Below are 27982 nucleotides of genomic sequence, written 5' to 3' on the forward strand. Positions count from 1 at the left end.
CGGAGCTGCAGAGTGAAAATGAGTGCCCCGAAAGTCAGACTCCCAACACCTCACTGCTTGCTCTACTATTCTCCTTGCAAGAAAGTGGCAGGACTCACCTGCAGCTGTGGTTACCTTTGTTTGGAGTTTAAGTAAAAAATATGGGAAAGAAGAGACCATGGACAGGAACGAAGATGACACTGTGTCAAAGAGAGAAAATTCAGGGAAGTAGAAATGTTACAGGTTTGGTTTTTTAATTATTACGATTCAGTGATCAAAATATGCTCTGATAACCCATTTCTTCAGTGAATCTATTTGTATCAGGCTGCTCTGGTGTACCTGCTATTCTGAATGTGAAAGAGAAGTACAGACATGAGGTGGAACCATTTCTGATTTTAGTTTTTATTTGTTTTCTTAAGTGCTGGATGGACTCTGTTTCACACCTGCCAAAAGCACAGGTGAAATGCAGGAAGGTGCAGGGCTAAGGATAAGCAGTTCCATAGGTCCCATGCCTAACAGGCTCAGTAGAAATCTGACAATGCGTTTTCCAGCAAAGGTTTTAAAGTGTCTTCTCAAAGTATGCAGTTTCTCAAACTCTAGTACCTTAAACTGCATTCTCAGTATTCCCGAGGTATTTCTAACATGCTAACAGTTGGTTCCATCTACATTTTGGCTCAATTTTCAAGATTGTATTGAGGCAGAAAATCCAATTAGCTGACACTGGAATTTATTCCTTGTAAAGACTTCAGGTTTCACCCCTAAATCAGCAAAACCACCATCATACAGAAAAATCTGACTGTTCAGGTATGCCTAGTGCTGCTCACTTGGGTTCTTATCCTCGTGCTAGTGGAGTATTTAGACATTTTGCCCAAACCCCTGCTGTTGAAGGGCTTAGGAAAGCAAGCCTCAACCCACCCTGTTTAGCTCTTCCTGTGCTGGGAGGTGTAAGAGGATGGCAGTTACTGTTCCCACAGGAATCTGATGCACAGAAGTTCAATAGCTATAGCAGCCATGACCTAGTCTCCCTCAGAGGTTTCAACTTCATCTCAGTATAAGGATGAGTCATCACAAACTAAGGTCCCTGACAGTCACTGGGAGAGTTCTTCCAGTGAGGGCACTCTGGGGACACTTTTCCTCTGTGGGTGGCATGAATCAGAACGACTCCAGCCGTGGCTCGTGGGATGAACAGCAGAGAAATGAGCAGCACCAGAGCCTCCAGAGGAGGCCCCTTCCTAGCGCTTCCTCCCTTCCTAAGTGCCAGTGACAATGCAAGGAGCGTGGATGCAGTGGAGGCAGTCTCCACAAGCCGAGCAATACCAAACCACCCAGAGCAGGCACAGTCTCTGGCATCCTGTGCAAGCAGCTGCCCTGTGACTAAAGGCATATCACTGCAGTGGCCTGCATTCAGCATCTGCAGCAGGAAAAACATCTGCAGAATAAAAAGCATCTAAAAAGATTTAGAATTATAAATAGGGCCATGTATTTCCCACAAAGCCTTGAGAAGCAGGAGGATGAGTATGGAGAGCACTGTATTCTATTCTGGGTGACTATGTGTTACCTCATCATCTGAAGTCTCACAACCAATTAAAAATTCCAGTGTGCTAAGGCACAACTATTCTGATTCATGAAGATGGTAACATTCCCATCCCCACTGCGCAAGGAACAGATGTAAAAGTTTACTACTAAGACAGAATAGAAGCAGCATTTCTTTATGTGGACAAACATACAAAAAATAAAGAAGAATGGAGGGAAGAGCAGCTGAAATTGTCAGGCTGCTCTGATGCAGGCATGTGTTTTGAGACAACACTGCTGAAGCATCTCATCTATGTGTGTGCAACTGCCGAATTCCCCACAGAAGCTGAGAAGGAAGAAAGCTTAAAAATTGGGGCTTTTGTGGAAGTGGAAAACCACGCTAAAACATGGTAATAACCTGTTCCCTGGCTAAACACAAACCATGCCTGCAGTTCTCAACAGCAGTGGTCAGGCACTCTAGAAAAGCAAGGAGTCGAATGTCTGGGAATTGAGGAATACGAACTGGTTTAATTCAGCCCTCCTTAGAAGGGAGCTCTCCCATTAAACCAATCCACCCTTAGAAGATTGACAGAGTAGGACTCTGAGTAAACAGTCACCAGCTTTCTGTGCTGATCAGAGGGGTGCTGGTGAAGGGAACACCACATACAACACCACTACTGGCTGGGGCACAGATCTCTATTTTGTCTTCTTTTTCTTTTCTTTCTGTAGCACTCATAGACCTTAATATATTCTGTTCATAAAACTTAGGGGGGGTATTTTAAGGGAACTAAAAGCATATTTGTTTTGTCCACAGATGAAACACCGGTGTAGTTGAAGACTGAACCTGGAGTGGAGTGTTAGTCGATTGTAAACTGTAGGAGATGTGTGCATTTTACACAGACTGAATACAGAAGAGCCAAAGGACAAGTCTGCATCATTCCAACTCTGATAAAGTGCATGGCCTTCGGAATTCCTGTCCCCGCTCATGGAGCCATTTATTGGATACTGCAAAGACATAAAGGTATTTGATCACTGTACCTGGTTAGCTTGTGCTTCTATTTAAGCTAAATATACACTATCGTCAGCTTTTCGTTAAGCACGGAATTATCTTAATTTTCCTACATAAACACACACAAAAGTGAAGTTGGTCTAATAAATCCAAGATAGAAAAAAAAACCTTCCCAATAAATCAAAGATGCAAAAAAACTTCCAGGAGCTGCAAAACTACAAAGACTACTGAAGCAGATACAGCATTATATATATTTTAGATATTTATACATATATAACAGAAGATATTACTATATATATCATACATAAAATGTAACATATAGATATATGAAGTAGACATAGCTACAAAGTAGTTCTTTAAAAGAAATTCTTCTATGATTTCATAAAGGCCCTAATTTCTGGCTGCTTTTTATTCTACCCTGAAATGCAGAGCAAAAAGAAAACTAGGACAACCCACCAGTAAAGCCCCAGACCTCCAGGTTGTTTGCTGGCAGCGAGAACAACGTGAGTGGTACTTACCCCATTTGTTTCCAACTAGTACTGGGCAGGCTGCATGCCGTGTGCTGTAATCTCCTTCTCCACTTGGAAAGAGATTGTACCAGAATACAGCTGTTCCCTGGAAATTGCAGTGGAAACCCTCAACATTTTGCTCTGTGTGAGACACACTTTCACACTCACTTAACAATGAGGCAAAGGTACGTATATTTGTATTTCAGACATTCCTTTTAAATGCAAGGCTTTTTTCCTAACATTTGCTTTCCTCAGGAATAAATCTCCTTTGACTCATTCTGTGTCTATATATTATTGGCTGTTATTTGTAATGAAACCCTAAGCCAGTTTCATTCAGCTCTGACTGGTTTTATAATGCAAGATGATTTAGTAAAAATGAGCAGTAGGCCAGCAAAGCCAGACGTTATTAGGAACCCTTCTGAGAGGAAAAATCTTAACATGAACTCGCAACTTCAGGGAGAATTCCCTACAGATGGCGCAAGACTAAACCTGCTTACAGATCGGAGTACTGTCATGTTTTGCAAAGCCTATGCATCAGAAGCAGCTAAGTCTAAAACATAACTATGCATTAACAGGCAGAACAGCAGAGGCCTTTGGTATCACCGGTACTACTCTAGTTGCTCCACTTACAATTAAGTACCTCTGTGCTTCTGTGAACAGGGCTCTAACCTTCTTCACATAAACTCATTGTAAAGCTTCTTTTTAAACGTTTGTACATCTGTTATATTTGAGTAGGTGGAGAGGAGTGGTTACACTGGATAAAACATCCTGCTTACCTTTTTAGGCCACACACTAGCTCCTACTTCAGGAAAGACAGTAGCTCCCCCTGCTGACACATCGCTCATCTGAAAAGGTGGGAAAAGGCACAGATAAATTGCAAGCAGACACATTCTCACAGATTAGTAAATCACAATTAGGTTACTAAAGTTAATTTCTACCTCCCAGTTAGTGAGCAAAGGCTGCATGATTAACGGCCTTGAAAAAGGCTGCAACCTACCCTCTTTGTTCCAATGCAACAGCTAGCCTGAATGTTACACGCTCAAGTGCTTTGGCAATGAGCACGCTACAAACACTGATGCAGATACAAAAATGAATAGACAGTCAAATAGTTTAAAATGATGCTGAACTTTGAAGAGGAAAAGCCTCCTTAAGAACATACAGAAGAACTATTATGTATGGGTAAGAAGATGCCCTGTATGTGTCACCATGAAGATAGTGACTGCCCTCATTTGCAAGTCACTTGAGTAAAAAAACATAAAATCATTCAGTGGTATAGAATATGCAGTGATAGGGGTTTTTTTTGGCACTGACACCTGGCAGAAATATATCACTTACATAAAACAACCAAGTAGCAATTCTGTTGCCTGTTCCCAATTCCTTAAAAGCATCTGGCTCATCTTTCTGTGAACAAAAGCAGATTTAGTAAGCATTTCATTTTGATTCTTGAGAGAAGCCAATGACGCACAGCTGCAGAGCCAGCAGCAGACAAACTCATGCAGAAAAATTAATTCACTCCTTCTATTTGGAAGGAGGGGAGAATACAGTATGTACCTAGTAATTTAAGTAAACTAGTCATTTTAAAATTCTGTAGGACAGGGAGGGCATAAGCCCAAATTGCTAATGATAAAGAACAACTCTGCCGAGTATATAAACCCTCTTCACAGCCACAAACTTATTTACTTACACTCACTTATCCCTTCTCGTCCTTGGCCAAGATGAGCGTGGGCAGCCCTTCAGTTCCACATTCACAGAACTGTGCTGCTGCAGAGCAATGCTGCAGGGGTGGCTCCAGCCACACCCTGAGGGTAGCTGCCAACCCTGCTCCTTTAGAGGTGGCTCTGCCTTTGTGGCACTCACAGCCTTTCCTGCTCCTGCCTTTCTGATCTGTGCCAGGCAGGCTGCTGCTCGCCTAGGTGGCCTTTTGCATTCTGCACTCCTCCCTGGCACACAGAGGCATTTTAGAATGCTGTTAAAAAAATCCACTGAGTGATGCATTAAGCACTGTGCTACCCCAGCCGCAGGGTGTCCGTGGCAGCTGTTCCTGAAGCTTGCAACAGGAGTAAAGTACGTCCCTACCTAAACGCAGGAGAACACGTGTGGTGTGGCTGCAACACCACCAACCCCCTGCTGTGCTCAAAGGGAAGTCTCTTCCTCACCCCACTCCAGCATGTGCAGGTTACTGTTGCTCTTTCATTATAGGTGGGATGGAGGGAGGAAGCTGAATGTGCCTCAGCAGAGCTTGTAACTAGCCAAGTTACAAGGTTTTTGGTAATTAAGAGGGTTTTTCACATAACTTGTAAGAACCCAATTTTGGTGGGTTGTGAAACCAACTTTTGTCACACCTCTATTTTTACTTCTAGAACCCACCTTCTGTGACCACTATTTGAATGTGCTAAAATTCCAGGAATCATTACTCCAGAAATTAACCCATGCATTTCCAAACAAAAAATGTTAATCATTTGCAATGCTTTTGAGCATGTGCTTATAGAGCAGAGATTCCGATTAATAGTTGGTGGCTTGGAATCACAGTGTAAGGTTAATCTGAAGGTGTTAAATCACACGCAAGTATGCCCAATAAATAACCAACTGAATTCAGTGGCATTGTTTCCAGCAGTCTGTGTTTTAAGCTGGAATAATTTGGGAATTTAAGTAAAATAAATTAAAAAAAAAAAAAAATCAGGATGGTGAGATGAGAAGACCTCAGTAGGCTTCTTCCAGTTTCAGGACTCTGCTAGCAATCAACACGTGAACTACAATAACAGAGCACTTGTATTTTCAAAATCTCTTCAAGAGTAGCTGTGTATCAGCTCTGGGGAAAGAAGTTCTCTCTCAACATTGCAGGCCTATACAGTAAGCAGCAATGAAAGTTTTCCTGTACTGCCAACAAAGCCTTTCTCATAGAGGAGGGCATTATAAGCTCTCACCCAGTTTAGGTCTATATCCTTCAGTGATTTTAAACAACATGCTTTTACATGGCCAGTGCCTTGGTCAGCCAGAATACTTCACACATTTCCTCAGATTTAGAATAAAGCTAATGCCCCTTCCTCTCTTAAGAGCTATCACTCATCTCCTTCCAATATTTTTTTTAATTATAGTTTTGAAGAAAAACCTTGCTGCTTTGTGATATTTGCATGATGTCAAAATGTTTATGGATTCAGCTGGTGGTTTAGAGGGCTTTCTCTGCTACCATAGATCAGAAAAGTTGAAGAGCTACAAAATTTAATACACATTAAAGAATAAAAATTGTGCCACAGCCGAGAGGCTGGCTTCACCAGGTGACTATCTCTCCTCCATCTCTTTACTTGCCCGTGCAAAGTCAAAGTGGGGTTCATACTGTCCTCCCACTCCATAATTTGCCACCTGAAAAAGAGAAACACAGTGCTTGTGAAGAAGAAAGAGATGGAAACAGAAAACAGGACTTACCCTTCCAAAATCAAAATGAGGCTCATACTGGCCTCCTACTCCGTAGTTGGCTACCTACAGTGAAAGGAGAAGCACAAAATCTAGTAAAGCTCTGTTTTATCCAGACAAGAATTTGACCATCATTTACAACCTTCTGACAGATGAAGTTTAAAAAAATCAAGCCACAGGAAATTGCCAACTGCTGTCAGCTAAACTGTCCCGTGTGTAGCAAAATCCTACTGGGTTTATTCACAAATAGCTCTGACTTCACACAGCCAGAACCTGGCTCTGAGGTTTACTGTCTCAGCCCTTCAGTCCACCTTTGCAGTTCTCAGCTGGACACCAGCTCCCAGCAAAGCCACAGCTCAACCTTCCCTTCCCCTCCCCAGGAGTCGCCTCTCCTTGAAAGCTCTTCTGTTCACCCCCAGCTGAACAGGTAAAGATATTCCCCCATTACCGAGTGCCTGCTGCTCTCTGATCTAATGACTTCCAGGGCACAGAACCTGACCATGAAACTCCTGAAGACCTGGACAGCTACAGACTCCGAGGAGCCCCAGGATGTTTGGCTACAAAAGCAGCAGCACATCCAAGACTGGCACCACAAGATGAAGTATAGTCCAGGTAAGCAATCTGAGGTACTTCCCAAAGGTACAAAAATGCTTTTCTTCTATAGAAACTTCACAGGCTCTATTCTCTTCAAAACAGGTCATGATACTGTATAAAGTTTAAATCACTTTTTGATGTCTTTCAATAAAGAGGATCCATTGCCCCTTTTGCTGATCGATTTTTATTTTTAAATCTCTTCTGTGTATATATAACCTCAATCTTCAACCAGATGCTTGGGCATTTTATCAGCAGGAGTCTTGATGGAATAACACAGTAGCACAACAGCTTTCAGGAATCACTTTCTAGGTATTTGTGCTTCCTCAGAATGAGTGAAGCAGCTATTCATTTAAATGGCTCAAGCAAATGAATAAATGTAAATACTTCTAAAATAAAATTTACTCAAGTTACAGTACAGTCAGTCTTTCCCACATTACAGAGACACCAGATAATGTTGGCCTTCTAGGACCAAGGATGGGATGGCAAATCTAAACACCCATTCCTTCCCCCTTTCTGTAAGTATCAGAACAAGCTAAGCTTTTATTATCACCACAGTAGTAGTAGCAGCAGCAGCAATAAAATTCACTTTTACTAGCATAAATAAAAAAGATTTACACATCCACTTCAACAAACATCAGGAGTTTCAGTTATTACTGTTTCCCTCCAGTAATAGAAAGCCATTCACACTAAAGTAAGCACTGCTCTGCAAAGACAACTTTGTTTCTTCCTCCCTGTAAAAAAAAAAACAAAACCACACACATTCCTCCCATGGCCTCAATTCAAACCAGCCATGACATTAGCTGCCTCCGGCCTGAATGACCTTTTGTGGCCACCTCACCTGAGTGAGCATGGAACTGCACACAAAGCCAACCAAAATGAAATGCCAACTGGCATTTGTCACCATGCTCGTCCTAACAGTTTACCTGTAGTTCCTCTGCTGTGGAGACATCAAGTCCTGTTAGGTCCTGTATCCTTGTGTTAATGCGAGATACCACAGGGCTTTCATATCCAGACAACCAAGCACTAAGTAGGAGGGAAGAAACCAATTAATAAAGTATGGTAGTAATTGGCAGTAAACTGGCAGCACAAAAGCAACATTTGGAAGTACCTGGAATTCGAGATTATTTTTTCATAGTTTTCAAGAATTTGGTATGATGATCAGAAATATTTCCAGGGCATTATGAAGGCTTGCATTTAATAAACGTGTTTTCTACAACACTTGTTTAATGAAGCTCTAAATCCAAGTGCCTTAATTTCCATACTGGACTATCAAATGGCTGACAAGAATATTCCAACCAATGAAATCTGCTTGAAGCTGTTTTAGAAAAAAAGTATCAGTTTGCTCTTACCCATTCCAAACGGCTAATTTAGACTGCACACTGGATGCATTCTGAAGCAACACTTGAGAGAGGACTAGGTGAGTTACTTTATTTACAGGCAAGCACCTCATTTCAAATTTGGTATTTAACCCCAATTTTTATTAATATAAATGTGAAAGGTCAGCTCACAGTGCCAAAGACATCTTCAAAACGTCTGCCTCCTACCATATAATGGAACTTTTCAGCTAGAAATACCACATTTAAAATAACTGGCAAACTACTTAGCAGAGAACAGTACGCATACCTAGAGCGGCAGTTCTACACAAAAATCACTGCCATCACCCAGACCCAGTGTGGCATTTGCTATTTTATGTGGTTGCTCATTCTTGAAAGCTGGGACTGGGAAGCAGCTGTGCCAGCCAGAAGCAGCCACATACCCAGAAGAGTGGTGTTGTTTGGCAGAAAAAGGCACAAGCTTAGTATAACCGCAGCTCTGTGCATCCCCGCTGGACCCTTACCAGCCACGAACGCATCCAGTTGCTTACATGTAAACAAACACACAGGCATTTTTCATCTCTTTACAAGTTATTTTATTCTCTTTGAAAATATAACTATTTCATCTACCCACTCATCTGCTCACCTGTTGCTTGGTTTTCCTGCTGCTTTATTCATCCTACTCTAGCCAACACACCTTCATTTTCAACCAGGCCTCTTTTCCTTCTCTTGGCATGCTCACTACCTTTGCGGTCCTCCTCTTTATTCACTTTGGCAGTCTCCTACGAGCCACTAATATGGATAATAATACTGATGATTTGGCCCCATTTTTGCCCTTCTTGCGGGTCAATGGAAACAGCTAATTCTACCTTTTTTCTAGCATCTGACTCGGCTCAGAGGTTCCTGCTACTTTTACAAGACTGTTTGTTAGAAATACCTGCTGGCAAGTACATCATAGTATTTCTACTCAACTTTTACATCTACACTAAAATTAAGGTTGTATTCTTTAATGTAAAATTTGTATTAAAAAAAGCCCCAAACAAACAAAATACTGTGCATGGGAGGAACAGTAGCATGACACGTGACACAAGGCACTGACACAGGTTACAGAATCTCTACAAGCTTTTTTTTTTCCTAATGACAGATGAACTACAGATAAAATGAAATAAGATTTCTCAAGACAGACTTGCACAAACACATATTCATCCATTTCCAAACACTGTTAGTATAAAGGAAGTATTACAATGCAATCTTACTTAAGTTGGTAGGAGAAAGACTGTATGAAGCACACACACACAAACAGCTATGCAGCCGCATGCTATGCAGCCATGTTGAACACTTAAAACTCACAAGCAATCCTAACATCACTTGATACACAAGAAAAGCCCCACAGCCACCAGCTTCAAAGGGTAGGCTCTTGCTGCTTCTATCCAGTCTACACATAAGGGATTGAAATTAAAAAAAACAAACAAACCCCAAAACAAACCAACAACCCAAAACAAAAAAAAACCACTAAAGTAATACAAAAGCAAGCATTCTTGCCATGTTGGCTGTTCAGAGTTGCAATTAAAGCTTTCAACAGGGAGAATACTACACCCTTTCATGAAGGGGAAGTACTGTATGTACTTTAGAAATAAAAGTAATTGGGCTAGGACACAAAGAAAGTCTATGAAGGGTTAAGGAAATGGGGAACTAATACCATCTTCCAAGTGCCAGTCTGTCTGCTGAGCTAAACTTAGGGGGAGACCTGTAATTCTGAAGTTTCCTATGAAGAGTTACAGTGTGATTTAACCCTGAAAGTGTCATGAAAGCTGCTTTCCACAAGGGCAGAGAACTCAGGAGAGCTTGCAGAACCTTGCACCGATTGTCCAGTATCAGGAGGTTTCTGTGCCTGTGGCGTTTAGGATGTACAACAGGGGGCTTCTCTTACTTGCAGGTTTTGCCTAGTGGCCTTCACAGATTATAACAATCTGTCTGACATTGTCCTTCTTTGTTGCTAGTCTCAGCCATGTCCTCTGCTGACATCAGAGTGTGCGCCTAGTTCAAGACCATTTAGAGCCATTTAGATATTCCTTCATACAAAGGAGTTTTTCTCCTGCTCTTGTCTATAAAAAGAGACTCCCCCACCGGGCAGAATAAGCAGCCTCCTTGAACTGTGCTCAGCAAACTTTTTTCTAATATATGCATAGTTCAAGGTTCAGCATGACGCAATAAATGCACAGAGCTCTATTCTTCAATATACATTTGTTAAGTTAAGTTGCTCATCTGAAAGAATAATTTGTATGAGCACCATTTTGTCAGTGTTTTTGACCAGCTGACACCTTTGACTCCACTAAGGGCAGAAAACATCACACGGAGAAGGGACAAGCTTACTTTTGGGAAGTCATAAGCATGGCAGTTTAAGATGTGAGTGACTTGACTTCCAGGAAGATTTGGTATTTCCTTAATAACTACACCACACCAAACCCCAAAATTCCCTGACTACAAAGGCATATTATTTTGGTGTCCCACCTGGCTTTGTAAAAACACACCCATGAACTATGCTAATGTTACAGAAATTGGAAGAGTATCATTCAAATGCTGAATTCACATTGGGGGATTGGCTTTTCTTCTTTCTCACACAGATCTGGTTTTTAACAACTTTTATATTCATTACACAGCTAGCAGTAATTGCATTTACTCCTCCCTCTCACACTCCTGTATCACGTATCTTATTAGAGATTTTTATAGCACAATACTTACATGCAGAAGCAATTTTAGACTAATCAGTATATTAGGAAAAAAAACTAAGTAACTTTCCAGAGCTAAATCACATACAAGGGCTTATACACCCAAAGGCTCATGTTCTCCAACTGTACTAGTCAGACTAGTACCAGATATTATAAAGGCTATGCTCTTACTTTTGCTATACCAGCACGGCAACAGAGTATTTCAATGCAGCTTTTGTACAGTCACTGGTCACACAAAACACTGGCATTTATGTAGAAAACTTTCTGAAAAGTATGTAAAAAGTACTAGTAAGAGACGCAACAGGGACTGATATTTCTGAAGTGGAAACTAACATGTGCTGCAAGTTCCAACTGGCTGCTGGGAGGAGAGAGAAAAAAATGCCAGCAGCTTCTTTAAAAGCAGTGTCAGAGTGGCAGAGTTTATTCTGGTACCGTACACAGCACAGCTTGATGGTGCTCCTAGTACTGCTGGCAAGGTGCCCCCTTTTATACAGACTGCCACGTACTGCACAGTGAACAGTAGTCTTCTCAAAGAGAGGAATGCTGTAATTTAGAAGCGCATTTACTAGGAAAGAATGTTTGAGGGGGGAAGGCAGTCCTCTATTAAAAAAAATAAAGCAAGCATTTTTTGGTTTTCAGGAGCAATGATTCATTTGAAATCCAAACCAGCTCAAACAGCTCTAACAGAAAGAGATTTCTACCAGTGGTTCTGCAGGGGAAGTTTAGTGATCCAGCATTAATAACGTGATCCTTCTAAAGCAGCCTGGCTTGGGGATTTTGAGGGTGGCTTTTACCTGCTACTATAGATTAGAATTACTATAGATTTAGGTGTCAATTTCTCTTGAAAAGTATATATACCTTGAACAATCTGCACAGGGAGGAATGTGACAAGGGGAACCATGAGAAGGGGAAGTCTCCCTCCACTCCCAAAGCTGTTCCTACCCTCAAAAAATTGTCTCCACTAACTTTACAATGTGCTATGCCCCGTTTACTTTTCCGTTTCTTTACATTTGTAAGTCCATATCCAACTGCGGCATCAGCAGTACTCTCAAGGTGTAACAATTCCCACTAATGAAAAAATAAAACTATAAAGGCTTTTTGGTTACTTTTTTTACTAAGGATCATCTAAGGGGACAATTACGCATCTCAATTTCATCTAGTGACCTGGTCACCTTTTCTAATTCCTATTACTAGCACAGTAAGTTTGACAGAAATCCATGAGGATTAACAAGTGTCTTCAGTAAATGCCCCAGAGCATCTGTGTGTCACAGCGTACAAATGTACAAAAGACTGAATCAATGCTTTTAAAATATGCAGTCACAAATAACCAAGACAGATAAGACATGGACAGACTTTAAAATTAAAAACAAACCCTAAAAATTAAATGCAACACATGTCAAACAAGAAGATGTACGTTTCTGAAGCCATCCTGGAGGGGGCCTTTGGAGGTAGTTTCAAAGAGCAAACGTTTAAGTGCTCACCAGACAATTTCCAAAGAACTCCCACTACCTTGCACACACTGATGAGTAAAGTGACCTGCAGGCTGCTGAAGGTGCAAGGCTATGTTCAGCATATGAAAAGAAGCATTTTCAACTTGCCACTACTTCTAACAAAAGTGGCTTTAAGGATCAGACTTCAGCTACTATTAGTTTTCTATCCCTGAGTTACAGTCATTCCTAAATTGATCCATTTTTGTGATCCAGTGTTTTGCAGCACTTTTATTTAGCAATGAATTTCTTTAAAAAGATAAGCCCCTTAAGCTACTAGCCATTCAAATTTCAGGGGTTTGGTTCAAAGAAGCTGAAAGAATACTAGCTTTCTTTTTCAAACATTTAAACAAGGAAATTCTCTAAAGTTATCAACTGGCTTTATTTTGCACTATTCCCACAAATCACAGCAGCTCATCAGCGCCTAGTTTTAAGCCAATGCCAAAGTCTAGAGGTAGGGGTGAGCTACCCAGGCAGCCTTTTCCACCGTTTGTTAGTGTAAGCAGAACCTCATGCTGCACTAACATTTTAGTATATTAGTTACACTAGACAAGCCATGCTAAGCAGAAAAGGGCACTCCATCTTCGCTATCACTAAGATTTAGAGCTACTTTCTATTTCAGCAGTCCAGTTGCTTTAGGCTATTCTCTTTCTTCTAGAGAGACTAAGAATAGAAAAGTTATGCAAAAACCCCTATTTGCCCCACATTTAGAGATGAAGCAGGACAGTCCCAGAACAGACTTCCTTGGAGTGAGTATACCTTTGGAAGACGTTCCCCTTACCTCTTAGAGACTCTGTAATGGGCTGTGGTCAGTTTCCCAGTCTCAGGGTCATGAACAGTAGCACGGCTCAGCTACAAAAAGAGAAAGGACAAGGGCTTACCCACCTATTAGGCTGCTTTCTTTGCCAAGCCACAGGTGTTTGAAAGGGTTCCGATTGGTCTGGATGGTATGCAATGCTCTTAAATTAGCAATATTAGAAGGGCAACAGAAGCTGTAGCTGCCGTGTCCAAATCAAAACAAATTGGTTGGAAAAATTTGGTGAGATTGTCCTTTCACTTTTTTCCTCCCTTTGTATTTTTTTCCTTTTTTTTTGTTTGTTTTCAACTAGAGACTTTCTGCAAGTAATTTATGGTGCTGAGTTTCACAGACAATTCCTCTTCACCAGAAGTTTAACTCCTTCCAGAATGTTGGTTTAACACTGATGGAGTATGTGGCCAATCTTTAATCACCACTATTGAAAACTGGGGGAGGGGAGGGGTGGTGTGTGCCAGAAGGGAGATAGGACATGTGGGGGGCAGATGGTTTCTTTTAAAGCAATCCAATTTTGGAAAACGTTGGCTAAAACCAAGACTCGTAGTACTTAACAGCCAAGCTGGAAAGAACCAGGAGCTGAGTGAAAACAAGCTTGCGTTCTGCCAGACTGGTGTCAGGCAGGAAATAAAAGAGCCCAGGCAGGAGCATGGGATTATCTCTGACAATGAAATGCTGCTGTGTGACTAATGAACCACTGTTTTGATTGCCACTCCAGCTGTCATGCACAGTAAGGCCTTGAAGCACCTCTTACATACAGGCACTTTCAGTAATCTGCTAGTTTTTACAAGGAAAGGGAGAAAAATTTTTGGTTGGCGAGAAAAGCAAGGGGAAGGGAATAGTAAAAAAAAATAAAATCAAAACAAAAGCCCAAACAAACTGCATTCTGTTGAAGGCTTTGTAGCATCATGTACTTTTTAATACTGATTGTAGAGACCTGCTGCTTGTACAGATCATCACTGGAGAACACACACTGAGAAGGTGACCAAGAAGAAGAAATCAAAATATGCTCCCAGAACTTCTAGCTGAAGGAAAAGACTGAGAAACTCAGCAGTAACAGCCTGTTACAAATCTGCACGTAATAAAGTGGTGGACCTCAAAGCCAAAGTTGTCTTTTTAGACCACCTCTTTTTTCCCCATAATGAGCAGAATCTACTCACTCATTACAGGCCCAAAACATCTGGCAGAGCTCTCTTACCTTTTGCTAATTCTGTAATGTGCCGTCTCCAAGGCTCCTGTTATGGGGTTTGAAATGGTGGCTCGCCTCAGCTGTGAAGCGAACCATCAGAATAGTTGCATTACAAAGCACATATTGCATCACAGCAATCCGACCATTCAGAAGCCTAAGGGGAAATGTCACGCAAGCTGCCACACAAGCCACTCAGTCACATTTTGCAGTGGGTTTTCTTTTATAAAAGAGGTGGAAATTCATCCCCCAGTGATGGGGAAGGAGGGAAGGTCTCCAGTTTTACTAGAAGAGAGGTGTGTTTTGTTGGTTTATTTTCATTTTTTAAACAGAGCATTAGAGAAGATCAAATTTTCTGGAAGTAATGTTTCCATTTCTGTAGCAAGAAGAACGGTCACCTGAATAAAGTAAACTAGAAGCTTTCGTTTCCTTCATATTGCTGGAAGCAGTACAATATTACGGCATGTGTACAATTGGGCCTTTGTTAGCACTCTGTCTTGCACGTGTAAGACGAGTTCCACAGTTAAACTGAATCCAGGCAACACTCTGATCTTGTATAAGCCAAAGATGAATAAAACCCTACCTTTTTTATTCTTTTCACACCACAAGCAGCACTGAACAACTTTAACACTAACTGCTAACACAAACTAATTGCTTAGTCCATAGACGCATTTACACTGTATTCCAAAGCTACACAGTGCCGGAACTCTTGATTCAAGGCCTTTCTTACCAAGTACTGCATTCACTTGACACCATCCCACCTACATCAACACTCTGATTCGGAACCTTATGCGTGCCTTTTAACTTGGTTCACGTACTATCAGACACTCTCTATCATTCATAAAAAGATTCAGCCACAGAGCCCAAATTTTGGGAGAGACACAAAATGGCATACTAAATCCCAAACAATTCAAAGTACGTTTCTATTGTTAAAATAAATGAACTAAATCAAGGCCTCTCCATGCCTACTAACAAGAAAAGGTACTAGGAACTTTTAATATAGAATCACAGACTGGTTTGGGTTGGAAAGGACCTTTAAAGACCATCTATTTCCAACCACCCTGCCACGGGCAGGGACACCTCCCACTACACCAGGTTGCTCAATCTGCTGCCTTTCCTCTCATCCCATGCAGACATATATAAGAATCAAGTCTCCAGCGAGACTCCCAAAGAACAATAAGGCTTCATCCTGCCAGTTTATGCTGCCGGCATAGCAGAAGGCTGGGCACAGATCAGACAGCACTGTCTTCTGAGAGGCAGCAATGGTAACATCCTTAGCATGGCAAAGAAGATGACCTCTTGGTGTCAAAAAACACAATCCTCTTGCTACACTTTTTACGGAGCTCGGCAAGGCCTTGGCCATAGGAAATAAGTGGAACACTGACTGCATACAGATGCTTCTACATTAATGAACTCCATGTCTTTACTATGAACCAAGTATTTTTCAGGAAAATAATTATCTCAGCAAGTTCAGAAGTTAAACCCACCAAATTCACAGGTTTTCAGTTTCAGTGCTAAGACTTATTTCTACTCCACAAAGAAGCAGTTCGGCCATATTCCACAGAATATGCCAGTAATGCCAGGGCTTTAGCAGCTCTGACAAGAGAGCAGGAAGAGATGTTTCACAGGTAACTGGAGAGAACTGCTTGTACTTCTTGCTTATAGTTCAGAATGTTACCTCAGAATTACAATGCAGTCTTTAGTAAGCTTTAAAATCACCTTCAGGCTACTGAGTACTCAGTGAAGTGACCAAGGACAGCCTCATCTTTGATGTGCTTGTGTATAACCAACAGCTGCTTTACTGCAGACCAAGCCAACAGTTTCTCCTGTACTTATTGCAGTTATTCCCCCAATCTCCATTTGCTCATCTCTCTCTAGCCAAAAGCCATTTAGGCCACAAAAGCCACAAATAAAAAAGCAGGAAAAATGTATTTCTACGAGTTTAACCTTATTTTTAGAAGTCACTGGTAATGGATAGAAAAAATAAATCAACTAACTACATTTTTAACACACATCTTTGAGACACATAGTCACACCAACTGGATACAAAATGCAGCTCCATCAGTTTGCTGTTTGTCTTGGGTGCTCCTGTTTACTCTTAACAGTTGAGCTGCCCAGGTTTATTCTGCATTCAGAAACAGGAACCTCAGGATCCAGTTTCTGAATTAGGATTTGATGGGCTGGCAGTGCAACGAAGCAGCTGAGTACAACTAAGTACTGCCCTCTGGAAGCTCTTTCATCTGCAGGCAACTTCAAAGCCTGGGAGACAGAAGTCAGTTTTATACCAAATAGCAGATACAACCCTTCTTCTCTACACAATAGCGTGACATTCCAGGACCAGAGGAATGGCTGCCCTTCCCTTGACAGCACTCTTCTCCACATCACAACTTTGGCAAATACAGATTTAACAAAAAACAGATGACAGGTATACTTCAAGGCAACCTAGCTGCAGTGTTTGTTTTCTGTTGTAGAAAATTCTTCTCCTTATCTGAAAGGGCACGCACTGAAATCGTGCCTGCTGGAAGAGTCTATCAGTCCTGCATTGCTGTTACCTGGCTGTCTTAATTACTCAATTTCCAACTTCCCCACTGTCTCCTTCAAAAAGTGGGTCACCACAAGCTGCAAGGTAAGAAAAGCAATGTGTGAGCACACTGCACACACATCTGCATTCAAGAGGAGACAGAATCACATACACTCACAAATTACATAGGATATTTGAGATTCCAAAAGACAAAGACATGTAAGGCATTTACCCTTGGCTTTGCTAGTTCCTTCACAGTTTCAATTTCTTCATCGGAGATGATATCAAGGAAGCGAACAATTCGAGGTTTGTCCCACTCATCTTCCTGTTTGACAGGGCCCAGAATGTACCTAGGATTCCTGTTTCCATCATAGTAGCGGCAGAAGAGTCTTTTTTGTCTCTGAGGAGTCTAAAAGCAAGGTGAAACAAGACAATCAGAGAATTTCCACATAACATTAATACCTCTAACATAAAAAGAGACGGAACAACTCACTTTTCCTACCTTAATGTTAAATTAAAGAGATGCTTTAAGTTTGAGAAATTGGTACTTTCAGCACATTAATGTTACTCTGTAATACTGCAATGAGCAGTACTTTATACAGTCCTATTAAAGATATTTCTTTTTGCTAGAACACCACCCTCATTCAGTTCTGTGTGCAGACTTCCAGCATCCTTATTTAATTAATTACAATTCTGTAGTGCATCCAAGTTAGTCAGCAGTGCCTGTGGCACAATTTATTTTTGTCTACCAAACAGAATGAAACAGGGAAGAAATCCAACACACACTAATAATCCTCAGTTACACACACTCAGCCAACTGCTGTAGCAACTTCCATTCTTGACATTGTTTGGTTACAGCTGGTTTCATACATTTGGAAACAGTCTACTCCACTTTACCATTTTGAGACCCTCCCCACGGCACAGCATTTCGTACTTCCTTCTTTCAGGCAGGTAATCCTTTTTCTTAACCTCAGTTTCCTTCTCCATTTGGTCTTCTGAATCTGTACTGGACTTATTTGCCTCCTTTTCTTTTGCCATTATATATTCAAAATATTTCATGTTCCCATTTGCTCTTTGATGTTCGGGATCTATTGACAAAGAAACACAAATATCACTGGCAAGTTTCCAATTTTAAGAAGGATTCAGAAGAGGCTTTTTACAAGAAGAAAAAGAAAGCAGATGCACACTACTGCTTCTCAAACAGAAATCAGGAACATCTACTTTGGTTTGAAAGCTTTCACAGGATAGCTAAAAGACTGAGCTAAGCTGGAAGCAATGCTAGCCTGCAGCATGTACACATCCTTACTTACCTGCAGGAAAACACAAAATGAGCTTTCTAAGCTGATCTCAACTCGTCCAGTTCAGAGACTGCTTACTGTGAGACCTGGATCCTCAGTACACATAGAGGTCCAAGAACTAAGAAAAAGTGTTTGGCCACTCCAGCCAACCTCACCAGCAAGGGACAGACAAGAGACAGCATGACTGGCTTTAAGCCTAAAAGCTTCCCTGATGAGAATTAAGATTTCTGGTGATAAAGCTTATAAGAATAACTAAACTTACAGGATTAGCTTAATTTTATTAATAAATTGTTCTCAGTAGCCTCTGCTGTATTAGGTTTTGTTCTGAACTTCCCACAGCATCCCTTACACAGTCAATTGGAGTACTTGGAAACAAATGCTTTTCATAATTCAAAAACCAGAATCTAAACTCGCTGTACTGCATTCTGTATTTCTTATTTTTCCAAGCTGTTCATCCTCACCTATGCTTAATTTGCATTTAAATAACCTGCAAAGATTTTGGTATCACCAGTTTAGTTTCAAGTTCATTCATTCTGTTCTTACCTGTACCTAAGGGGAAATAAACTCAACATCAGCAAGTAAGATATAGTAAGAGAACCAAATTTCAGGCTCTTATTTTACTGAAAACTACACATCAAGATGTTAATGGTAATGTCAGTAATAATCCATTAAAAAAAACCCCACATACAACTCAGAATACAGGCAAGACCACACTCTTCAGTACAAAACCGTAACTAGCACCTGCTCAAACACAGAGCTGTATTTTGGTGAGCTGCAGACCTTTCACATACCCAGTTCCAGAAGGCGTTTGGTGAGCATCATGGCTTTGCCCAGATCCCCCTGCTGATACACAGCATAACTCAAGTAGTCCAGAATGTAGGCTTTATCTGCAGAAGATACTTCTCCTTCATCCAACTGTTTCAAAGCTTGTTCCATCCAGAGCTCAGTGTGGTAGTAATCAGCTTCAGTGTAGGCAATCTTTCCCAGCTCAAAGCAATCTTCAGCTGTTAAAAAGGATTTGTGCTTCACACCTGTATTCAAAACAGAACACACAGAATTTACACATAATTCCAAACCAGCCTTCAGTCACATTCAGTTATTTCTTATTCTTTACAGCACAGTTTATTTCTGTTCTTCAACATCTCTCTTCTGTGGTGGCTATTTACTAAAGACTCAGAAGTATCTAAAGCCTGTAAATATTTGGCAGAACACAGAAGCGGTTAGATGCAGTTTTCCATTGCCAGAATAGCAGCAACTGGCTAAATGTCTTTACTATTAGTGAAAAATTACATAAGGTAAACCTTCCTTCTTCAGAACACCAAACACTTTGAGCAACAGCAATAGTAAGCCAAATATGAAGCTTCAGAAATCTGTTTTCAAAGACTTTGCATTATCCCTTTCAAAATGTTACTGAAGCTCATCTTGTTAGCAAGAACTTAGTGGGGAAGGAAAAAGAAAACAGTAAATTCCCAGCTGCTTAAGATTTTTGAAGTCAGTCATTTTTAGAAACATTTGGAGAGACCTCTGAAAGATTAAAGCACCAGCAAGCAAATTACAGATTCCTATTTTTGCCACTGTAAATTAAGGTCCAATGAAAAACCAAATTTAATCTTGTAATAAGGACATACGATCTGCTGGTTTTACAGCTAAAATTACATTCATGATTACATCTTAATACATCCTGAGTTTCTAATAGCAGCTCCCACAGCTTCATTCAAACAAGAGCATTCTGCTGAAGACATGCCTTAAGAGATTAAATAGCTGAAGAGACAGCCCATGAAATGCAGTATCCCACAGAGCAACTTTGGGTTTGCTAACTAATTAAACACTTTGTGGTCCATCCTGTGGTGGCCAGTGGTTTCAGTTTCTTAAGCCCGAATGTGCAAACTCTAAAATAACAGACATTGGGGAACCAGGTGTGGTGGTGGTAGAGTGCTCTTAAAGAGATCCTCTTGAATGAGTAACAGGTTGCAGGGCCATAGCTGGTACATGTAGAAGCAATGCAACATCCGCACATAAAAAGAAAACTCTTACAAGGGTGCTTAACACACCATCAAATACAGCTGATAGCTAATATAAAGAAACAGCACACCCCATAATGCAGGAAAGAAGATTAATAAGCCATATTGATAGCAGTTAAGACTCTGATCAAAACTTGTCAAGGTGGCAAAAATTCCCTGGGAAGAAAAACAAATGGAGCACAAATGACTTTATGGGATGTTCCTCTCTGGAGCTCTGAAGAGACTAACCTATTCCGTTTTACACTCCAGAACTTTTAGGTTCTGCAATTACACTTTATTTCATACAGTCTGGACAGTTTATTGCCTCAAAAGAAGCGATAAGCTACAGTCCACCCAAAGCGCTTCATCTTATATTTTTGTGCCCTTTCAAGAAACCAATAAAAAACTGCTTGAATCTGTAGGTCTTTGAGACTGTCATGAACTAAACCCAAAAGCAAAGTTATAAGTCATAACACATAAAGCAAATTCCCCTTAATTTTATCATGCATCTGACCACAATGAGCAGTTGCAAAAAACACAGATGGATTATACAGACTTGACTGTTTGCCAGTTGGCACAGTACTATTTTTAAACATAGGGAACAACGAAAACACAGCATAGAGTTTTCTAACAAGAAAGAAGTGTGTCTTCTCTTGCATATAAACCCAATGAAGATTTACTCATGTAACACCACATAAGCTCATCTGTGTGTGCTCTCTTTTGTTTTTCAGTTTATACACTTCATGCAGTTTAAGCTCAAAGAAACTTCTTTCACTCTGACAGGTCCATCTTACCAATCAGAGGGAAAGGGATAATAAGTGATAGAACAGTCTTGTTAGAACGCATTACACTGTGCAGAAAAACTACCTATCTGCCAGTGCACAGCCACTTAATTTAAGGAAAATCCTCACCCAGACCAAAATTTTACTGCTGTCCTTTTTTTCATAAAAACTATTAACAGTGCATTATGTTACAGTAAATAGAAGATGCAGACTTCAACTAAACAAAAAGAATCAATTTCTAGCACAAGCAAAAAATGAGTATGTGAGTAGACTGAGGAGAATAACAGGACAAAAGAGTCTCAATTCAGAAAGAAGCTTTCATTCTGTGCAGCTTGTTTTATCCATGTGTACTGGCATAAGGAAGCCCACCAGGCAGGGAAGCCAAGTGGATAAAGTTTCCAACAGAACCACCACAGCAACAGCCCCAACACTATGTCAGAGTGAGTCAGGTCTTCCTGGTTTCTCTTTACCAGCACAGCCTGAAGCAACAAGTTCCTCTCTCTTGATGTGTGGCAGAATTAAAACTGACACCTACACCAACCTATGTTCAATGACCCACATGATGCCACTTTTCATAAAGTATTAGCTAGCTCAAGCATTCTCCTATTGTTACATTCACACCACACAGATGGAAAATGGAACAGAATCAAATGATTTATAATCAGGACATTTATTAGAGATTCAGTGTCTTCTGAAAATAACATCCATGAGTCTTACCTGGAAGATTCCCTCTTGAGAGGGTATCTGTATCCAAATTATACGTATCTTGAAGCCGCAAGAGGGCTTTTGCTGCACCAGTCTGATCTTCATCATTTGGGAAAAACTGCCGCTGGATAGTCATGTTGGAGATAAAGCCTGGAAAAGACAAGGAAACACCTGGCCTTCTTTGTCCTGAGAATTCTATGAATTCTACGCATGAAATGACTCCCTGCTCCATAGCCATTAGCCCTGTAGCGCACCAACAAACACTGTGGGAATACCCCTTTGGTTTCACACAGAAACTATTCTTGTCTTAATAGGTATGTTTTTGTGATTTTTTGTGTTTGGGGGTTTTCTGTTGTTAATTTTGGGTTTTTTTTTGTTTTTTGTTTTAAGTTATGTACAACAGAAAAGACCACCCCCACATGGAGAACATTACAGATAATATATTGGATAATATATTGGTAGTTTTCGCAAACATTCCACTCAATCTGCCTTTCAAAAGGCTTTACATTTAGTAACACAGAATTTACAAATAATTTAGAAGAGGAAAAAACAAACAACGCTAAGAATAGCGGTGTAAAGATAAGGCTGGCCAATAAAAAGATGAAAAACAAAACTGCTGATGTCTTGACTGCAAACAGCTTTTGACAAGGCTTTAGGCAACTCAGGAGCCACTATGAACTTAGTTACTTACTTTCCGTGGACTTGGACATTAACACATTCATACAGAAACTTGGGAAACAAACAAGGTTAAAAAGGTTTCTCAAGAGCCATCTTCATGCAACTGTGAAGTCAAGACACATGCTGAAAAGTCAGCATTTTAAAATATTTGTGTGTGTATGTGAAAAGAAAGCAAAAAAACAATGAAAAAACCCAAACAACTTAGGGGCTCTCTGAAGAGCCACCAGGGTGACATTTATAGAAAAGACAAGCAGGTTCTATAAAGGAAACTGTTCCCTGGTCATCAGAGTCACATGTTATAAAAGGTTCCTACTCCTCTCTGATGAACACACACACACTGCTACTGCTATTACTTGAAGGGCCCTCCTGCAGAGCTACTGTATTATCCTTTCTTCAGTGGGAGAACTGATGCTATTTTCCCCTTCTGCTTCTGCACAGTCGAGAGGCTGGTGAACCGTTTGCACTGATGAGGGAAACAGAACTCCAGAAAGCCAGATGGGCAGCTGAGGAAGGCAGAACCAGCATCCTGGTACAAAGGCATAACCAGCAGCCAAAAAAGTGGAACAGCAACAGCGAAGGCCACTATGAGAACGTCAGTTTGAACAAACTGACAGCCACTGGCATTTTCAAAAAAGTAACTTTTCTACTCAACAAACTCTTGTCCCAAGATCCTGAAGCACAACAAGCTTCACAGTGTTAACTAAGGACAGTGCCAATATAGAATCATAGAATAGTCAGGGTTGGAAAGGACCTTAAGATCATCAAATTCCAAATCCCCTGCCATGGGCAGGGACACCTCACACTAAACCATGCCACCCAAGGCTTCAACCAACCTGGCCTTGAACACTGCCAGGGATGAAGCATTCACAAATTCCCTGGGCAGCCCATTCCAGGGCCTCACCACCCTTACAGTAAATAATTTCTTCCTTATATCCAATATAATCTAACCTAATAGGATGGTTGTTAAATTTATCTAACATAGAACAACAGCAAACTAAGCAGCATGAGCAAAACCAGATAAAGTGGAGTATGCAACACTCAGCTAGCTGTAAAAACCATCCCCAAAATAATGACTGGCCAAATTTATGATTTTTGCCACACTCTAGTACTACTTTTTAACTATTCAGACCTGATAGCACAATTTGTTAGTTTATGGAAAGCAGTTCCTGCTTTAAAAAAAATGCTATATTCTTGCACTTGCATGCATCCTTTCTTTTACTACACCATGCTTTCCCAGTATTTTCCTCTTTCCTGACAGTTTTCTTAAAACCTACCCCGTTCAGAAGATAGACTTAGGATGCACTGGTGCAGATTTTTGGCTGGCAAGTGCAGAGCCTTTCTGGGTGGCATATTCAGTCCCTCACAGAAGCAACAGCAAAGTTGAATGTGCTGAATCCTTGGATAAGGTAATTGGAGATTAACCCTTGGTCTTTTTTGAAAGCCACACTTTATCAGTTCTTAATAAAACCTACACCTGGTATTAGTTGTAGAGAAAGATTCTCACAGGTCATATGTAATCATCCCAGCTTCCTTGCTGTTAAATGTCTTTCACAATCAACTTTTTATATCCTACTGCCTACTGAAGAGCTTCTATTCTTGATGAAGCAGAAATGTTTACTACACTAATTCAGATCAGTTCCACAAATGCTTAGTCTCTGCCAGCATTCAAGTTTTGAATCATCAGACAACTGTGGGCATATTAGCAGCAACAGCCCTTGATCACACACAAAGACAACCCCATGTCTTGCACTAGAAGAGTTTGTTGCCTTTTTTTCTCTTCAAAGGGGTTATCGTACTTAGAGATGAAATTTCCTAAAATACTTCTTTGCAAGAAGTGGAAGAATATATGAAACAAGCCCTGATCCTTTGCAAAATTTAAAGCACCCAAGGGGATTACTCAGTTGAAACGTCGCAGTCCTAAATTCTTGCAAAGGTCAAATTATAGCACACTGACAGCAAAATGCAGGTCTTCTAAGATCATTTTTTTAGGAAGACACCTCAAAAGAAGACTTAAAAATCTAATTCAAACCATTACATGTGAAAGACATAGTCAAGTAAAAGCAATTATAATGTAATCCTTGTTCTTGCCACAGGCACACTTACCATCTGACATATCCTTCAGAACCAGACTCTCAAGCTCACCCCATTCTGTGTTAAGCCGTTTCATCAACTTGAATGCGTTTACAGGATGTCCCAAAAATCCCTCTGGGTCTTTCGTGGCAGTATCTGTCAACTGATCCAATTTCTCTGCCCATCTATAGTGAAAATATGCATTCATTAAAGTCTCTCGCAAAAGTCTGTCAACTTGAACTGATTTCAAGCTACTCAACTGTCTTCACTAATAAAACCCCCAATATAAATTGCAAACTTTTACATTATCTATATATAAAGCTTTCCTAGAAGGAACAAAAGGGGCAATTTTTTTTATTTTTTTTTAAGTCTTCTTCCCCAGCTGCAGCCTAGATCTTATGTTGCTCTTGCAGTCTTTGTGGGAACACGGCTGAATGAACTCCTTCTTACAAACACCCAATGCAGTATGCCAGCAGTTCCATTATGAGTTTTCATGCAGGACTAATCAAAACCAAGCTTTATCTGCATGTTTGATCTTTTATTTTTAAATGCCTACCTCAAATTATTTTACCTTTAGACACACACCCTTAAATCCATGATAAGCCCCTTACCTCCTACCACAAAACTGCCTTGCATACAGTAGCTTATACTAACAAACGTATAGTTCTCACATCCCCAATTGAGGAGCCCAGGTCAAATATCTGGTGCTACAGTTCTGACTCCACCAAGCTCTCTTAACACAATTAGCGACATAACCCATTCACAACTCCAGCACCCTGAAACAAGCACACTTTTCAACAACTACTGTTGCTCATCTATCATTTTAATGGAAACTTCCAGAAAGTCTGATCCAGCCTCAAGTCAGGAAGCACATCAGCCATGCTATAAGCACCAGCACTATGCTATTACGAGTCCACAAAACAAGCAAACTTCCCCTAACCTAAATAATGCAGACTTAGAACATGAAGACAGGTAACAACACCCTAAACCCAGGACCAATTAAAGTTAAAAAAGCCACACTCCAAAGAAAATACCAAACTTCAACACCAATATAAAACAAAATCTGTAGCCTGAAGGGAACACTGCAGACAAGCCAGCATTCGGCTTGTTCCAGAATGTGATATGCCTGAATTCAGTTTGCCTGCTTTACCTGAGACAGGTAAATGCTTACAGCTGTTAAAGGTGCCACTGTCTGCATTCACTCTTCCCACCCTGTCTTTAGTTGTTTTCCTACACTCTGCCCGCCCCCATGTGTGTTCTTGCCAGCAGCAACATGTGTAAAGGGGCTCCCTCCAAAATGGAGGGCTCAAAGTGCTCCCATGGACCCACTTCAGCTACTAGCAAGCCAAAGACTGAAGAAACCAATGTCAAAAAAAATGTGCATTCACATTGCATGTGGTTAAATCCACTGTGTATTTCTTACTGCATGACTATCAAACCTAATGAGCAGCTGAAAATCACTGCAACCATGAGACACAACCACAAGGCCAGGATTTCTTTCATGTAGTTTGTTTCATGGAAGTCTCCACAAGCCACCCACAAGGTGTGAGCCATCCTCTGTATTTCAGTTAATTACCAACTTCCACTCAGTTGATGTCAACACAACCTACCAATATGCTTCAGCCAAAGTACAGAGCTCAACAAATGATGCTAGCATTTTTTTTCCAGGTGGTTCTGTGACAGTTATTTTACTTTTTCTGTCCTGACAGTAAGCACTTCTAACATAGTAAAAACATATCTGCAATGCTTATATGATAAGCTGTATCTACACACTTTTGGATATCCAATTGGCATGTTGCTATCTTAATCTATAGCTGCAAAGAATATACTTAAAACATTCCAAACCTGTAGAGCAATTCCAACTCTGTATCTTAAGTGATAAAAATAAATACAGCCTGACAGAAGTATCTTTCTTCCTGAATAGTAGAATGTAATACACAAATCCTAAAATAAAATCCATGCATCTATCTAAAACTATTTAAACATTCTCAAGCACAGATTCATATACAGTTTTTAAAGCTGAGAAACCATCGTCAGACAAGCAGGAATCCTAAACTGAAGGTATCATACAAAAGGCAGATCTCATCATTAGAAAGCTGCATAAAACAAACCAATGGCTCAGAGATAAAAACTTAGGACAAAACCCCAACAAAACATACTAGTTTAAACTTTGCCTCAAGAAAATTCCACAAATGTAATCAGCCTTAGGAAGCACTTTTTACATAAGGGTAGACTCAAATTATTAACTACTAGCATTATGAAACAAGCCACTTACTTTTTGATCTGTTCCAGCTTGCTTTCTTCTGCCTTGATATAGTCTTTCAGTGACACCACCAGATCTTTTTCTGTATTAATTAAGTCTGTCATATGACCTAGAAGACAAATCAGTTTGGTTAGACAAGGAGAAACAATAAACCTGGGAATTAGAGGTATTCTTCCTCTCTTCTACTTTCTCCCTTCAACTCTTTCTTTCCCATAGTCCTTCTGTATTTGCTTAAATAATCCTGAAGGAGTATCTGAGTAAGTCTTCTTGCCTTTTATTTTTTTTTTCTGAAGGAGAAAAATCTCACGTTGAACCAAACTCATTGCCATGGAAATTAATGCAATATCACATATTTATTATTAGAACTAATTTAGGATTCATTTGGAAAAGGAAGTAAGTTGCAACAAAATCTTTCAGCCAAGCATACATAATGTAGAGCAAATACAGACAAAGCTACAGAAATATACAAAACCATCATGTTTGATATACAGTACTAATCCAGTGTTTTATTTTTAAGATTACTTGCATGACTTCAACAGGTCCCATAACAGACTCTGCTATTAATTAATAATTGTTTCATTTCCTGCAAGCAGGCAGCTAAACTGGTTCATCATGAAGTGATACAGCCCACAGCTTCAGCTGTGTCACAGGCCATCGGAACCCAAGAGAGACTATGCTGACATACTGCCATCATTATGCACCCTTAACAGCTATTTTGCTTACTTATATATATGTGCAACTATCCACACTAAAAATTTTGCTTATAATCAAATACCTATGAGAATACATAATGAATACAAGGACAAGCCTGGTCATTAGACTAACTGGACTGACTTAACTCAAAACATGTTTCTCTCAAAAGACAGAAGTCTGTAAGGTTGTGAGAAATAGTAAGGAGACTTAGGTCTGTACCAGTTAAAGCCTTGGATGCCATTAACACATCACTGCAATATCAGTTTTGAGAGGAGTCAAAAAATGCTTTGGCAATGCAACATATACTCCAAAGCATGTCTCACCAATGGAAGTGAAGAAGTCCGTATGGGCATAAGAGAAAGGCAGCAGAAGTCCAAGGGCTACGGTATACCACATCCTGTTGAATGCCATAGCTGTTACCTCACCACGTAC

General features: G+C 40.4%; 1 protein-coding gene across 4 annotated transcripts; it reads right to left on the reverse strand.

Annotated features, from left to right (window-relative positions):
* Positions 1 to 80: 80 nt before the first annotated feature.
* On the reverse strand, positions 81 to 27982 carry P4HA1 (prolyl 4-hydroxylase subunit alpha 1). 4 transcript variants are annotated; one of them, XM_057403354.1, is made up of 14 exons: positions 27874 to 27982; positions 26870 to 26966; positions 24628 to 24779; positions 21859 to 21996; positions 19151 to 19390; positions 17959 to 18149; positions 17294 to 17470; positions 13325 to 13395; positions 7938 to 8037; positions 6316 to 6369; positions 4345 to 4410; positions 3786 to 3854; positions 3019 to 3115; positions 81 to 2496 (listed from the first exon to the last, which is right to left on the reverse strand). In XM_057403354.1, the coding sequence occupies exons 1-14, from the start codon at positions 27959 to 27961 to the stop codon at positions 2426 to 2428; spliced, it is 1611 nt and encodes a 536-aa protein (XP_057259337.1). In that variant the 5' UTR covers positions 27962 to 27982; the 3' UTR covers positions 81 to 2425. The 4 variants fall into 4 exon arrangements, with proteins under 4 accessions (XP_057259337.1, XP_057259335.1, XP_057259338.1 ...); XM_057403352.1 differs by lacking the exon at positions 6316 to 6369 and adding an exon at positions 6433 to 6486; XM_057403355.1 differs by lacking the exon at positions 13325 to 13395 and adding an exon at positions 14553 to 14623.

This window comes from Pezoporus wallicus, unplaced genomic scaffold (genome assembly GCF_028554395.1).
Source record: "Pezoporus wallicus isolate ANWC-B61680 ecotype Strahan unplaced genomic scaffold, APGP_CSIRO_Pwel_v1 contig_4264, whole genome shotgun sequence".
NCBI classification, from domain to species: domain Eukaryota; kingdom Metazoa; phylum Chordata; class Aves; order Psittaciformes; family Psittacidae; genus Pezoporus; species Pezoporus wallicus.

Excerpts from the sequence above, each read along its gene's own strand:
- P4HA1 (XM_057403354.1), bottom strand. The coding sequence starts at position 27,961 with ATGGCATTCAACAGGATGTGGTATACCGTAGCCCTTGGACTTCTGCTG. Across the intron at positions 4,411-6,315 it reads CCCACTTTGACTTTGCACGG|AAAGATGAGCCAGATGCTTT; the intron begins GCAAGTAAAGAG and ends TTTTGTTCACAG. Across the intron at positions 2,497-3,018 it reads ACTAGTTGGAAACAAATGGG|TATCCAATAAATGGCTCCAT; the intron begins GTAAGTACCACT and ends ATGTCTTTGCAG.